General features: G+C 36.3%; 2 protein-coding genes across 11 annotated transcripts in view; one reads left to right on the top strand and one right to left on the bottom strand.

Moving 5' to 3' along the window:
- Window positions 1–15,104, top strand: part of CLOCK (clock circadian regulator) — a 121,286-nt gene extending 106,182 nt beyond the window's left edge. For all 10 annotated transcript variants that reach the window (XM_055588605.1, XM_055588604.1, XM_055588603.1 and 7 more), the window contains 2 exons: window positions 4,487–4,736; window positions 7,393–15,104. In XM_055588605.1, coding sequence (XP_055444580.1) covers window positions 4,487–4,736; window positions 7,393–7,572 — 430 coding nt within the window. In that variant the 3' untranslated portion in view covers window positions 7,573–15,104. The remainder of the gene's footprint in view (window positions 1–4,486; window positions 4,737–7,392) is intronic.
- Window positions 2,213–2,959, bottom strand: LOC129657880 (ras-related protein Rab-18-like). Its single transcript, XM_055588611.1, has one exon. The coding sequence runs from the start codon at window positions 2,900–2,902 to the stop codon at window positions 2,282–2,284; it is 621 nt and encodes a 206-aa protein (XP_055444586.1). The 5' UTR covers window positions 2,903–2,959; the 3' UTR covers window positions 2,213–2,281.
- Window positions 15,105–15,647: the final 543 nt, after the last annotated feature.

Genomic DNA, 15,647 nt, shown 5'->3' with positions numbered 1-15,647 from the left:
TTCAAAATAGAATTGTTCTGTCTTGTGGAACATTTAAACTGTTAGCATAAATATGCTAAGTGTAGTTATAATTATCTACCTTAAAACAGGTTGTAATTGCAGTTAGGTCATGTTAAATCTACAGTAGAGTCTTATCTCGATTTCCTCACTGTAGTGACCAATGTTAGAAACTAACTTTATCTCACAGAAAAGGCAGATAGAAATGATATTTTTCCCTGAAGAGGCATTTTGTTGTTCTTTTATTAAAGACTGTGGAAGCATGAAGGTTGTGGGTGGGAGGGAATATTAGTGAATTGTAATACAGTGGGTACTATGCCTGTTGATAAATTTGTAAATTGAGGGTACTTTTATATGCTGTTAGAATGTTATTTAGTTTTGAAACATAAATGTCATTTATGTTTATAAGACACAACTTACAATGTAAACATCTATAAACTTAGAAGTCTTTTTAAAAAAATTCCTTTAGGACAGGTTTATTTTCATTAGCAAAATGAACCATGTGTCACATATATCTAACTCCCAAGTACCTAGTAGTTTTTTTTTTTTTATTTTTTATCTAGGGAAAGCAGGCTAGATTTATTAAAAAACTATAAAAGGTTACAATATAAATCAAACAAAATTAGTTGTTAAAAGTTAAGTGACTCATATGTATCCAAATTCTGACCAAATAAAGACAATCCAATGCATAGGAAGAATATTCTATGGCTCAAGGAGCAAATAGCAATAAACAGAAATGTCAATACAGAAACCACATATACAAATCTACAGTTTTAATGTAACAACAAATCATAAGTACATGTGTTAGCTATCTTTCTTTAACATTAAAGTAGTAGTATATGTTTCATTTTCTGTAAAAACATATGTAATGCATAAAACCTTTAATCCCATGTAATATAGTCTAAGAAGTGTGAACCATGTAGTATGTTAAGGTTTTCTTATGTGAAGATATACATTTCAGTCTATTATCACAAGCATTGTAAAGGTGGCCCACAAAAATGTTTATCGTTTGCAACTGTATATAGAGAACAAACCACCCAGAAATTAGTATTTCTTATTAATCTTACTGAGTGGTATTGAAGTGGCCTGCCTGAAAGGGCAAATTACTTATCTGCAAGCTTAAAATAGCAGAGATCAATGTATATTAAATAATACATGAGTGAAAAAAATATACAATGTACAATAGCAGGAGGTTACAAAACTGAATACTGTGTAAAAGATTTATTAGTCTGTACAAGTTTGTACCAAGATTTTCACTGCAACAGTATTTTTCCATACACATCGAAATCTGGAAGCAATATGCCTTTTTCAAATTATAGTTTAGTGTTTTTTTCCCCCAGCCCTCAAAACACAGAAATATGTTTTTGAATATCAACTAGTCATTTATGGAAGTCATAAGATACAGATATTCATTAACATTACACAAGCTATAATTGAAGTACCGGAACAAACACCACCAACATTTATGGGAAAAGGTGTTGGTTTTAAAGGTGATAAGTGCTACATGAGTTACACAAACATACTACTCCTGTCCTTCTGAAACCAAAATGGGGGAATCTTATTGCGATTCTGTCAAATACCACACAACCCAAAATGCTGCACAGAGGCTCATGAAGCCATGTACACATCACAGAATTAAAACTCCAGCTAAGCAACGAGCTACTCCTCAAGTCAAGGAAGACCAAACTTCTTTAACATATTAATGCTACTTCAGAAGTATCGTCAGAACAAATGGGGATTTAATTATAAATGGGCCTCGACCACATCCTGCAAAGAGGATTTTGCTTAGTACTAAAGAGAATCCATCAGCGAACATCCTAGGAAAGCTGTGGAATCATGCTCTTTGTTATTCCTGAAGGGAAATCTGCCAGGTTTGATGACATCTGTTTATCTCCCAGTGGTCCTGGGAGTTCTACGATACCAATTAATTCAGTAATTGATAAGTATTTAAGCGAAAAAGAGACCAAAACTAGACCTTGTATCAACATATACTAGAGAGGTGGATTTTTAAAAAATCACATGATGAATGTAAATCATAAAATCAAATGTACTTATAAAGGTACACCTAATTTATGTTACATAAAAAACTGCAGACTGCAAACTGTGCATGCTTACGTTTTACCTGGAAAAGTCAATGAGTGGGCTTTCTCACAAATATTTACTGCCATGATACAAAACAAATATGTGCAAACTTCAAGGTCCCTAAAATAGCAGTTAAGAGAGTTTGTATACAGAAAGATGACATTATCTGATCAAATACGCAAGAGATGGCGTTTCCCAGAGTTTATAACACAGAACAGTAACCACCACACGCCCCGCCTCCTTGGCCTTCTTCCCTGTGTGTCAGCTTGACTCCTTTATTCTGGTTCTTACTTTCCCACAGTCCAGGGGTCTGAATGATCTTTTCAACAAGTTCCTCAAAAGCACACTGTACACCATCACAGGTTTTTGCACTTGCCTCTATAAATAACATGGAATGCTTTCGTGCAAATTTCAGGCCTTCATTTCTATCAACTTCACGATTTTCCTTATCAATTTTATTTCCAACTAGCATGTTTACTATGTCATTTCTCGTGCAGTATGTTTCCAACTCATTTAACCAATTATCCAGTTTAACAAAGGTGTCTCTTCTTGTGACATCATAAACTAATATAACACCCTGTGCACCTCTATAATAGCTGGGAGTTAATGTTTTGAACCTTTCTTGACCAGCAGTATCCCATATTGCAAGTTTTGCCTTATTTCCGTCCACTGAAATTGTTTTCACCTTAAAATCAACACCTATTGTTGCTGCAAGTTCTGGATCAAAAGTATCATCTGTGAACCTCAAGAGCAGGCTGGACTTGCCCACGCCGCTCTCGCCGATGATGAGGATCTTCAGGGTGGTCAGCACGTCCTCGTCCATCCTGACCCTGCTCCGTACCGCGAGCAGCCGGCTGCCCCTTCCGCTCCTCAGCCCTTCCCCCCTAGTAGTTTTATAAAAAGAAAAAAGTTGATATTTTTAACAGATTAAAAATTTTTTGCATGTGTGCATTACATTCTTTTTTATTGTGGTGAAATACACATAACAAAGGACTCACTGTGTTAACCATTTTCACATGTGCAGTTCATTGACATACGAGCAGGTTGGCACCATTGTGACAGCCACTACCATCAATCTCCAGAAAGTTTTTCTTCTTCCCAAACTAAAAATCTATATTAATCAGACAATATGCATTCCTCTTCCCCCTAACTCTTAGAAACCACCATTCTACTTTCTAAGCACGTAAGTCTGTGAGTTTGACTACTCTAGGTACTGTATGTAAATGGAATCACATAATGTATGTCTTTTCTACCTGGCTTATTTCACTTGCCATAATGTCTTCCAGGTTCAGCCATGTTATAGCATGCATCAGAATTTCCTTCCTCTTTAAGGCTAAGTGTTATTCAGTTGTAATGTATATAACACATTTTGTTGACCCATTTGTCTACTGATGGACACTTTTGAAAATTGTGAATAGCTATAAACATTGGTGTGCAACTGTTTGAGTCCCTATTTTCCATTCTTTTGAGTATATGTACAGAAATGGAATTGCTGGATCATATGGTTGTTACATTTTTATTTGATGAAAGACCACCATACTATTTTCCATAATGGACAAACCACTTTATATTCCCATCAACAGTGCACAGAAGTTCCAGTTTCTGCACATCCTTGTCAACACAATTACTATGTTTGATAGTAGCCATCCTAATGAATGTGATGTGGTATCTCATAGTGGTTTTGATTTGCATTTCTCTAATGATTAGTCATATTAAGCATCTTTTCAGTGCTTATTGACCAGTTGTATATAGTGTGAAGAAATATCATTTAGGACCCGTGGCGGTTTTTTAATCAGATTGTTTGTTGCTGTGTTGTAGTATTGCTTTATATTTTCTAGTTACTAATCCCTTACCAGATCCATGATTTGTAAATATTTTCTCCCACTCTGGAGTGCCCTTTTACTGTGTTGGTAGTGTCCCTTGCTACATAAAAAATTTTAAATTTGTTTTTCAGTTTATCTATTTTTTCTTTTGTTGTGTATGCTTTTAATGTCATAACCTAAGAAATTATTGCCCAATCCAGTGTCATGAAACTTTCTCCCTGTGTTTTATTCTAAGAGTTTCAGTTTTCGACATTTATGCTTATTAAGTCTTTAATCCATTTTGAGTTAATTTTTATATAATTTTTATATGATGTAAAGGTCAAATTTCATTCTTTTGCATGTGGATATCAAAAAAAGAGTTTGTATTTTTGTTTGTGATTGCTTCATTTTGCTCTGTACATTTCTGTTTCACTGGTATCCCAAAGGGAATCTTTAAAAACATGAAACAAAATTGGAACATATGGCTTTTAAAAAGCTAAATTGGTAATATCATGGATATTGTCTTAGAGAAATATTCAGCCCACTGCCTTTCATAGTGTACACTTGTACTTCTGACTCCCCTTCCCTTTCTTTCCTCTTAACAGATTTTCTCAAGGTCAGCAACTTGTGACCAAATTAGTAACCGCTCCTGTAGCCTGTGGGGCGGTCATGGTACCTAGCGCGATGCTTATGGGTCAGGTAGTGACTGCCTACCCCACCTTTGCTCCACAACCTCCGCAGTCGCAGACACTGTCAGTCACGCAGCAGCAGCAGAGTTCCCAGGAACAGCCGCTCCCTTCAGTTCAGCAACCATCTCAGGCTCAGCTGACTCAACCACCGCAGCAGTTTTTACAGGTAATTCTCCCTGGGAAGAATGTCCCAAATGTGTTTACCTTTTTATAGTGAAATTAGGGATTAAATGAACAGTTCTGTAAATGAGCTGAAAAATCTGCAAAAATTTACTGTACAACTTAAATTTCTGTAAAGACAGAAAGCTTATCCCAGTTGGCTACTTTTTCTTCTCTTAGGAAACTTTTAGTACTGCTATGGAAATACCTAGTTATCTAAATTGGTGGATACAATATGTGGCTGCTTCCTACCCATATCAAGGCAATTTACAGAGAGCTCTCTCTGGCTAGAGTTTCTGGAACTCAAGCAAAAGCACTTTTCTCTCTTCTTATTACCCTAGGGGCCCATCAAGCTGTACTCTCTCTACAGATCATGAGTATTGAAAGGGTTGTTTTTTTTTTTTTTAAATTACTTTAGGCATTATGTTAAATTATTGAATTAAATTTTATAACTTTTTTATTATAAATTAATATTGGAAGAAAAATACTGTGACGGCACAGGCTGTTCTGAGATTGAGTTACTGCTGCACCACATGCTGTGTGAACTTCAGCAGTTTACTTAACTTGCTCAGATCCATTTTTTTCATCTATGATATGGAGGGGCTAGTCGTTCATATCTCATGAGTAAGATGCATGTGAATCACTGAGCCTAGAATAAGGTATATACTTAAACACCTTATAAGTATAACTTGCCTTCATAAATGACCACTATCTTGAATAATGTAATAGATACTCAGATTAACCAAAATGCAGACACAGATCTCTTGTGGGTATATCAGACAAGATCTACTTATCTAAAGGATGCAGGACAAAGTCACCTAGATTGGGATCCTCAGCAAAGCAGCAGGCAAATTTCTGGACCTCAGTACCCTCTTTGGGGCATCACAATAGCAGATTGTGACATCTGAAAATCCAGCTTTTTCCTTACTGGTCCAAGAGGCCAGCAATTTTGAATATAGGCTAAACCACGATTTGTGCTGGATACCATTCCACTTATTCCAGGCAAATACCATCAGTTTTTAAAGTTATACAACATATGGTATAATTAGAAGATTTCAGTATTATACTATATACTCACGCATAAATACACTGTTAGTTCATCATCATTGGTGTTCTGGTGCAAATATATTTCTTAACTTGATGATGTGCTAAACTAAAAGAGGTTAGTTACTTAATTATCTCTTGAGAGTCATACAGCCACTTAGACATTAAGCCATTAATGACTGGGTTAGCTGTTGTTATAAATGAAGTTATAAATGAATTAATGACAAGAATTTATAATAAGTTAGAAACTATTCTCTAGGGGAAACGTATGTAATGAGAATTAGGCAGAAGCTTAGAAAGGAAGAAGACTTGGCTTAGGAACTCAGATTTCTGAGTCTCTCAGAGAACAAGGGCTCTTAAAAGAATGAACATTCTCTTCCACTTCTGGGAAAAAAACATTTCTAAGAAGCAAGATAGGCAATACCCTTTAGAAATACACTAATATGCAGATAGAAATACACAATTTCTCTTTTCTGATTATGTAACACCTAGTTCCAAAATGTACTTTTGTTGTAACCCTATAAGGCTCATAAATACCCTGAATTCTTTTATCTTTCAAAAGCTTTTCCTAATAACAGTGAGAAAAAGAAAATGTCTCCAAGTGCTTAGCAAAGCTCAGTGGCTTTTAGGTTTCAGAGATCTATCCTTCTGTGTGTTTGTGTAGTTGTCTTTCATACACATTTGCAGAAATCACCTGTTACAGTTCCTTTTTAAAATCATGAACCCTGCATTAAGACATTGTCCTTAGTGAAGAAAGATATTAATTTTAAAATTCCGCTTTCTTTTGACTAGTTTCCTTTGTATATCTAGAAGGAGAAATTAGGCAAAAGAAACTGAGGTTCATGGAGCTGACACTTGCCCAAGGCCTGATAAATACAGAGCAAAACTCAAAGCCAGGGCTGCTGATGCTTTCAAAGCCTGTGCTCTCGTTCTGTTTTGTTCTTTGTCATATCACACTGTTACATAAAGGACATAAGTCTGTAATTGTGTCCTCAGTTTTATGGTACTTTTAAATAATAATGTTAATATGTAATCTTTGTAAAAACCCAGTGTGGGAGATACTCTGATTATCCTTATTTTGTAAATGAAGAAAATGAGGTCTAGAGATGTAAATAGCTTGACCAAGTTACACATCTGGTAAACTGGGCAGCCAGAGTTTGAACCCAGGCAGCGTACCTCAGGGCCCATGCTCTTGGCCACTGCTCCTCTCACCAATCAAAAAGCTGACGCAGAAGGCATTTTCTGTTTGACCACAGATTGTTCATATGTCGTATGCTCTTAGCAATGCTTAAATTGTATCATCTGTTTAAAAATGTGGTCTTTAGGACATAAAGTGAAAGAGTATGTGTGGTTTGTCTCAGGACATAAATAGCTTTCTGTATCATATTCCCTCTAGCTCAATTTCCTTCTAAAAAATGAAATTCTGTTATACTTCAAAAAGAGGGAAATGCTCATAAGTATTTTCCAGAATACTATTTTTAAGTGGAAAAAAAAAAAACAACAACAAGACTTATGTACAGGTTTTGACTCTATGGGAGAAGTGGAAAACTTGAGTAGTCTTAATGTACACAGTATAATGGGGGTGAAGCAGTGTTGCATAATCTGCTTGTCTTTTTTAGACTTCTAGGTTGCTCCATGGGAACCCTTCAACTCAGCTTATCCTCTCTGCTGCATTTCCTCTACAGCAGAGCACTTTCCCTCAGTCACATCACCAGCAACACCAGTCGCAGCAACAGCAGCAACTGAGTCGGCACAGGACTGAAAGTTTGACGGATCCTTCCAAGGTTCAACCACAGTAGCGCACACGCATCCTCTCTGCCCTCAAGGGAGGATGGGAGTGGTCCATAAAGAGTTGCTTGGATGATCTAAGGATATGATGAAAAGTTCCAGCGGTTTCATGGGATGCAATACTGAGTGTTCTAGTTCCTGGAATTAGTTAGCAGGGAAAATGCTGCCTAGCACTGCAGATGTACATTAAATACCAGCCAGCAGGAGGTGATCATAGGGCCACAGCCAATTCTGACAGTGTTTTACTTGCCCAGATATTTTTTAATGGAAAAAGAGTATATTGCCAAATGTTAAGAAGCTCAGCTATGAAACAGGACCTCCAGTGAATCAGAAAGGCACTAATAACATTAGTAACTTTGAGTGGTTCTGTGCCTGTTTTCAAGTGTTACAGAGGACACACCACTGCCATCCATGTCAGGGGTTTGCTTACGATGATGCCATGAAGACAGTCCAGTAGACTCGGTAGACCCCCTTCCCTTTTCAGATAATGATGGAATAGTAATTAATTTCAGAATGTTGTGTGGGTTCAAATTCTCTATGTACAGATGCTGTAAAAATAATACTATGTATATGTCTGGATAAAAGGAGAGAAAGCAAAACATTTTGTATGCTGCATGAAAGCATTATCTCTTCCTTTAGGTATGAGTACATTTCCTTAGATTCTGATGCCATGTGCAGACTAATACGTCCTCTTTTCCCTTTTGTTTACAGTGCGGTAGTGTTCTATTCACTCTTCCGGGGCACAAGTCTTTTTTTTGGTTCATACTTTGACTGTGATGTCACAGTTTGTTCAGTGAGGTATGATGTGCTGCTGGGAATGGAGTTGTTGTTGTTTTTTTTTTTTTTCAGGTTAAATTATTTGAAACAGGATTTTCAAGTTACTCAGAAATATCCTTCATTATTCTTCAATTATGTTTAAGAATAGGATTTGCACTGCTTTATTTTAAGACGGTTGGGAGTTTTGAGCACATATTTTGATCTAGTTCCTAGTTGGAAATAGTTGTGTAAACGGTTTTTAACAAGCTTGACAGTTATTTCAAGTATGTTTCAGTTATAGAAGTGAATTTGCACACAAAATATTTTAGGCACTTTTTAATGTTCTCACTGGTGGGAATTTTAACTTTTAGGATTTGTTGGAATCTTTTTATTATCCTCCACAGTTTCAGTGCTTCTTTTAGTCAGAAATGATTCAGGGTTATTTGAGGAGAAAAAAAAAAAAAGAAAAAACAACCCATAGTGCCTTGATTTTCATTCAGGTGATTACTCACCATCTTAAACTCATTGTCTAGTTTCAGTAGCAGTTTTGAAATCTTGGTACATTTTTAATAGCATGTGGGTGTCAGCACCATTAAGTTCCTAATGAAGACTCTCTGAGTCTCTTGGATTAGAGGTACAAATAATTTCAAAATAAAAGATAACATCCTGGTGACACTATCAGAGTTACTATTGGATCACAAAGTTGTTTTTCTAAATCAGCATTTTCCTTAGATTTATGTATTCATTTAGGAATTACCAGTAAATATTTTCTCAATGTGATCTTAAAATCCTGCAAAGACAAAAGAAGGGTTAGGGATTGGCTTTACCTTCACTATAGTGCTAGAATCTTGTAACTCACGTGCTTTATAAACATGAACTAAGATTTCGTTTGGTGATACCATATTCTAAAGGTAGTAAGTTCCAACCAGAATTGCATACATTAAAAAAAGCATTTTATAGATTCTATGGTACTAATAATTAAATTTATAACTAGAGAACAAAGGAAAATTAATGGGAAAATATCTTATTGGCTATCAAAAATTATTACTGAGGAAAGGGAAGATAGCAAGCTGTAAGAAATCAAAATTAACCTTAAAAGAAAACGTGTAACAGAATTGAGGTTGTTAAAAGATTTTGGCAATGAAAATAATACAGAATTGCTAGATAAAGGTGTCAGGGGAACTCTCAGTTGGTTCTAAGACTTTTCTGTTCTTAGCTTTGCTATCATCCTTAAGGGATATACTTTATCTTTCTGTAGAAAATCATACCTGGCCACACTTAAACTAGAAAATTCATGTTGAAAGAAAACAACCAAAGAAAGTTGGTACCTACCCTTCTACAAAAGAAGTGTTACTAGATGCCAATCAGTAATTAACATATCAAGGAGCTCCTCTTCTAGCTAAATGACCATCCAGAAGAGATTTCTGACTTTGTCATGAATGTCAGGAATAGATGTCAGAATATGTGTGTACTTAAGCATATGCCCACAGTGGACAACGTTGATGTTGTAGAGCATGGCAACAGTATTTTTTTTCCCCCTTCAAACTTGCCTTTCCTAACCTTATCATGCCATTCCATATATTCTGAGTTGTGCCTCATCTATTTATTGGCAATATATAGTGATATGGATTTAGCAAACAAAAGGTATGAAGAACTATTATATTATGGTTTATCTTCCAAGTCCCGTATGTGAAAAGAAAGATGGTGAACCATGAGTACTGTGTACTCAGTTTAACACAAGCAAAGTGTAAGACAAGCCACAAGGTAAATTTGTAGACAGTTCATTCACATTCTCCTCTCCCTGTCCCTTCAAGTATTTTTCCATCCTCAAATATTTAGGAAAGCAAATTAGACAAGATTTTGCTTTATAATTCCTGTTGTTCTTACAGCTCACTTTTTTCCTGCTTAGAAATGGTTGCTACATTTAAAGGAGCAGCTGGCTGCTTTTCATTTGCTGTCAGAATGAAGTGTTGTGTCAGAAGAGCTAGTAACTGCCTCTCAGCTCCTTCTTTAACTTTGTTTTCCTCCTGCTTCCCTGGAACTTGGACCGCAAAGCGGTTCCTGCCCCTTCCTCCATGAACCGAGACTTGAGCATCCTGATGGAAGATTCAGCAGTTGCCTGTAATTCTTTCATTTCTGTAGCCAAAGCTGTTAATTGAAATCCAAATCTTAGTCATGAAAAAATACCAAATAGGAACACTTTTCTGCTACTTAAAAATCTTATCTTCCCTCTTCTTTACTCTCATAGATATTACATTTTTCTTAAACAAACAAACAAAAAAACACACAAAAAAAACCCACTTTTTTTCTGGGTGGCAATTGTTAGGTGTTAGCTGCTTTGAACTGCTGTAGCCTTGGGTGAGTCACTATTGTTTTTAAACTACCAGTGAGGATTATAAGGATTAATAAAGTTGCTGCTGAGAGTGGTGTCAAAGCAGAATCAAGACACTTAAAAGTACTTTATTATTTGAGTGAAAATATTGGTGGAAAAGCATATGCAGGGGACAGGGGGTAACATGTAAGTAAGTAACTATAGTTCGGTCTCCCAACTCTGTCCCAAGTTGAAGGGGGAATTTGAGTTCTGTGCTCTATCACTTAAATGTGGTTTAAGAATGTACTAGCAATAAAGGGATGCCAGTAACTTTGAATAGTTTGTTACAGAGTACTCAATGCAGATTAGTGAAAATGTTACTGGAATTTTTCAAAAGTGCTCGGGTTGATGGTCATTGCCTTAAAGCATTCTGCTTGCAGTTAGTTACGGGCACTGTGTCTTGAAGGGAGATGAACCCTTGTTCAAGAAGCCTTAGAAAGGGGCCCCTTAAAATAGAACTCGTTTGCCTGCTCTACACAGACAGGGGAAAATTATTTTAAACTGGATATTACTCAACAAGTTTTAAAATATTTCCACTACATTGAGGTAAACTATTTTTTTTTTAAAGTGGACTGCAAATAACATTTTGCTCTGGTATTGCACATTTTTACTTTTTTTTCTGTATTTCTTTGGTGATTGAAAGTTTGTTGACAAACATTTGTGTAAAACTCATTCACGTCTATAACCTTTCCAATATCTGTGACCCTGTTCTTAGTCCCTCGGGAGTCAGTGTTGGAAGGTATAAACACTGGATATTACTATTGCTGAGTGAGTCTAGCCAGAAATAAGCTGATGGGAATTTTTAAACGGAGGAAAAGAAACAGCACAAAGGCACTTGCCATTTTTAGTGATCAGAGAAAAAGAGTCTTTTTTTGTTTGGGGCGGGTGAGCATTCTTCTAAAAGGAGCTTCTGAAGTAGTTGCAAAGGAAAAGATTTGACTATTTTTATAGTATATTTAATATATTTGTATATAACTATGAATATAATAGGAACCCTTCACACGCCTCCCACTTTTCTAGTTTACTTCCCCTTTTGCCATAGCGCTAGCATAGCCTCATCCGCATGGGTACCGTGCCTATTGTCAGCCTACCAAAAGATAGTGCTGCTGCTTTCTGAGACAGGTGAGAAGACCCAACTCTCATGCCTGGGGATCCTTTATGTAGGAATAGCACACACTTTGCAGATATCACACCACAGTCGAAAAGCATCATTTTGAAAGGTAACAAGCACTTTATTGCAATTAATCATTTTGATAAAGTTTATTATCTTAGATATTACCATTTCTAAAGGATCCCCAACTCATCACTTAGGTGAAATTTTTAAATGACATTTCTGAGAAATGTTTAGATCCAGTGAACCATAGTAGGTTTAAGGGAGTGATTTCAAGGTAGCCAAATGAACTTTGACTTTTGTTTTGAATGTGGTAGAGTCAAGGGATTGTAGATGCCTAGTTCCATTTAGACACTATTGTAAACCTATCTTGCCTATTGTGTGGACACCAAAAGAGACCAATGAGCCTGTTTGTTTTCAGAGGTCTAGGAGAATTGCATCAGTGTGAAATAGATGTATAGAACTAACCTAAAAGTGATTGGTAGTCATATTTTAGAATACAGTAATTTCAAGAATTATTCTGAGTGTTTTAAATGTGCTCTGAAATGTTGGCATGTCATTTCAGTGTTTCCATTTGAATTGCTCTTGTAATGTTTTTTGCACAAAATGAACTGAGAAATACTACTTTGGTTGAAGAAAAGGAAAAAAATAATTTGGTCATATTTTAATGTCTCCTGTGGAAACACTGGGGGGTGAATTTTGTTGGTACAGTTATTTTCAGGATATCTGAAACAGTATTGAACAGCTCACAAATTAAGCAACCGTGAATGGATTGAAAAATTAAAACTTTCCATGTGACTGTTTTGCATACTTTATCCCCATGTCATAATTTAACACTACATTCCTTGTTTTTCTTAAATAAAATAACTTTGCAGGTTCTGTTTTTGAGTATTTAGCAAGTTATTTTCTAAGCTGCCCTGGTTTTCCTAGGGAAAACGTTCTTAGGTGAAATAGGATATAGTTTATGAAAAGACATTAAATGAAATCCCATCACCACCACCAGCAAACACTGAGGTGCTGCATTAAGTGACAATCAAAATAGTATTTATAGGAGAACTGAGAAAAGGGTTTTTAAAGAAGCAGTTGCTTTGAAAGTAGTTGTCTGGGTTTCTTGAATAAAAATGGCTAAATGTATTTATTTATATTTTTAAATATCTTTGCGTTCCGTTTCCTCATCAGCGTGATTTCAGTGTCGTGTATTTAATTGTGGTTTGTTTTGTTCTGCCTCGTAATCTGTGCAGAGGACTGGCTCTGCCTCCTGGGGGGTGCGTGTGGGCCTCAGCCCTCGTGACGCCTCTTGGTGGCGCTCTGAATCTGTTCCACTTCAGCACAGCGGTGGAGCCCAGCCCAGGTGCCCCCAAGGCTCCCCTCCTGTTCTCAACTTAGTTAAGAAAAAGTAAAAGTAACGCCAACTGTTTTCTAGTTTCACTTGCTGCCTTTTCTATTTAACGGGCACTTTTTATATAACTTCCCCAACGCAGCCAAAGGCCAGTATGACAGAACCCATGGCACACGTTGCCTGTTTTGCCCATTTGGAAAATGTTATTAAAACAATCAGCATCTTCTAATGGCCATCACTCATATTCATATTAAAATCCATCTACAGTCCTTAAATATAGGTGGAACAATGTATAAATACTGCAAACTCTTCTACAAAGAAAAATAATGTGTGCTGTCTGTTATATATAGTGTAATGTTGCTTGGTCCTTTAAAACCAAAGCCAAACCAAACGTTCCTACACAGCACTGTCCAATAAAAGCAGTGTTTGAACATCTAAAGCCTAGACATTTGAGGATACTTATTGCTGGTCTGCATTGGAACAGAATTCTCCACCTTAGGGCTCTTGAGTCCCACAGGCAACGTCCAGAGTGCACTCTAGCTTTGGGATCCCTTAGAGAACGGTAATTAAAACAAGTGAACCACAAGTTGGATTTAATGATGTAAAAAGTGTTTCTTGACTCTTTAAGGGTTAAATTGGAGAGCTCATGTTTTTAAATGTATGCTTTTAAGTTTCTGAGGAAACAAACTGTGACATCGCTTTAAAAGTGACATTCAGACGTTTTATGATGTGTGTTTTGAGTTGGCCTGTACTGGTGCAGATTCACCACTGGCAATGGTTGTGCCAATACTAAAGACTTAAAATGTAGGAGAAGCTATATTGTGTTCAGGTGGATGTATTATGTAACCAGACAATCATCAAGCAAAAAGAAAAAAAACTGGCCAGGAAATGTCGTTTTCCTTTATAGATGTCAGCCAGCCAGAACAGCTGTCATTTAGATCATCCTGGAATCACTTTGAGATCTGTTTTATCATGGTGTAAGTTGGGGAAGGTCCTCAGTATGGCACTTGCACATTCATTCTATGTAAAGACTGAAGCCCAAAGACGAGTAAAATTCAGTGCTGTATTGAAACCAGTTAGTGCAAAAAAAAAAAAAAATTTTTTTTATCTCTGTAAATCTTTAATTGTTAACATCAGTTGGTAGTTGTAAAAACACACACCAAATTATTTCTAATGTTCTGTGTGGTTCTTAGTGTGCTACTCTTGACATTGATATGTCCTTACTGCTTGGTTCTTGGTTTAAAATTAAAATTAGATATAGCCTGTCATTCTTCCTTCTGAAAGGGTGGAGCTGTAAATGGCTAAGAATACCTATTTTTCCTAAAGCAAACATTTCATTAAAATCCAGATTGATGTACAAAAAAACAAGGCTGACATTTCCCAAATAATGTCTTCAGCCCGAACCCTAAAATGCACAGAAGCACGATGGGTAATGTTTTAACGGTGCTATAATAGGTTCTCTGCTGATCTTCACCTGTTTGGAAATACAGTATTGTATAAAATGTGGATCATTTTGTTACCAATTTAATATTGCCATTCTGATTTGGTGTTTAAATTGGTTACACTTGTTTCTCAGAGCTATCCTTTGAGAAGAGTGTAAAGTGTGTTATTAGCCTACCTCCACTCAGGCCTCTTGCTGTATTGACCATTTTTCCAGGTTATCATGTGCAGTTTTTAAAAACTATATGTTCTCTATTATAATGCTTTTTCCCAGAGACTCCTGTAATGTATTCAGAACCTAAAATGACAACGAAAAGAGCCAAGCAGTAGCATTTGTTTTTTTTATAAATGTAAAAATTAGATTCACTTTGTTTCCTATTCAGTTTTAAAAATAAAAATACCTCAGTGCTGTGTTTCCCAGTATCACCTACATTTCTCAATTTAACACCTGCTTTATGTGGCACATAACTTGTAAGAATCACATTATTTTGGATTTTAAAGAATATTAAATATTTTAAAATCACTACTAATGACATTTTTCTCTTTTATTCTGCCATGGAGTTAGCAGCATTTAGCAATTTTTGCCTTGTAGCTAAGCTCTGATCTGCCAAATTCTCTTGAGTAGTTGTGTCCTGTTACGAGAGTGTGGGGCCTCACAGAGCCTCACTGCTACTCACTAGGCTGGTGCTGGGACCGGGCTGCCTTCACTGCCAGGTGTACCAGCTGTTTTCTAACAAGGAAGTAATACAGTTCCACAATTCTGTTTGTAACAATTTAAGGCAGTATTAGGGATATTTTAATTGCAGAGATTTCTGGTGTAGTCTGGGGACTTAACCCGAGATTTCTTTGCTGTGTCTTATGGACATTGTGTTTTTCTACCCTGTAGTACACACTTTTCATGGTAGAAAAGTTTATAAAAATGACTTTTTCAGAAATACGTGAACTGCTGCTTTTTAACTGACAATCATGTTTAGATCTCCTCACAATAGTGGTCAGCTGTCTCCCACAAAGTTACTACTGCAGAATGATTTCTGTGTTGAGAATGCTGGGTGATCAACTGGATTATTTC

Source organism: Bubalus kerabau, chromosome 7, assembly GCF_029407905.1.
Source record: "Bubalus kerabau isolate K-KA32 ecotype Philippines breed swamp buffalo chromosome 7, PCC_UOA_SB_1v2, whole genome shotgun sequence".
Classification (NCBI taxonomy): Eukaryota; Metazoa; Chordata; class Mammalia; order Artiodactyla; family Bovidae; genus Bubalus; species Bubalus kerabau.
Note: the sequence above shows the minus strand (reverse complement) of the source record. Positions and strands in the feature narration are given on the sequence as shown.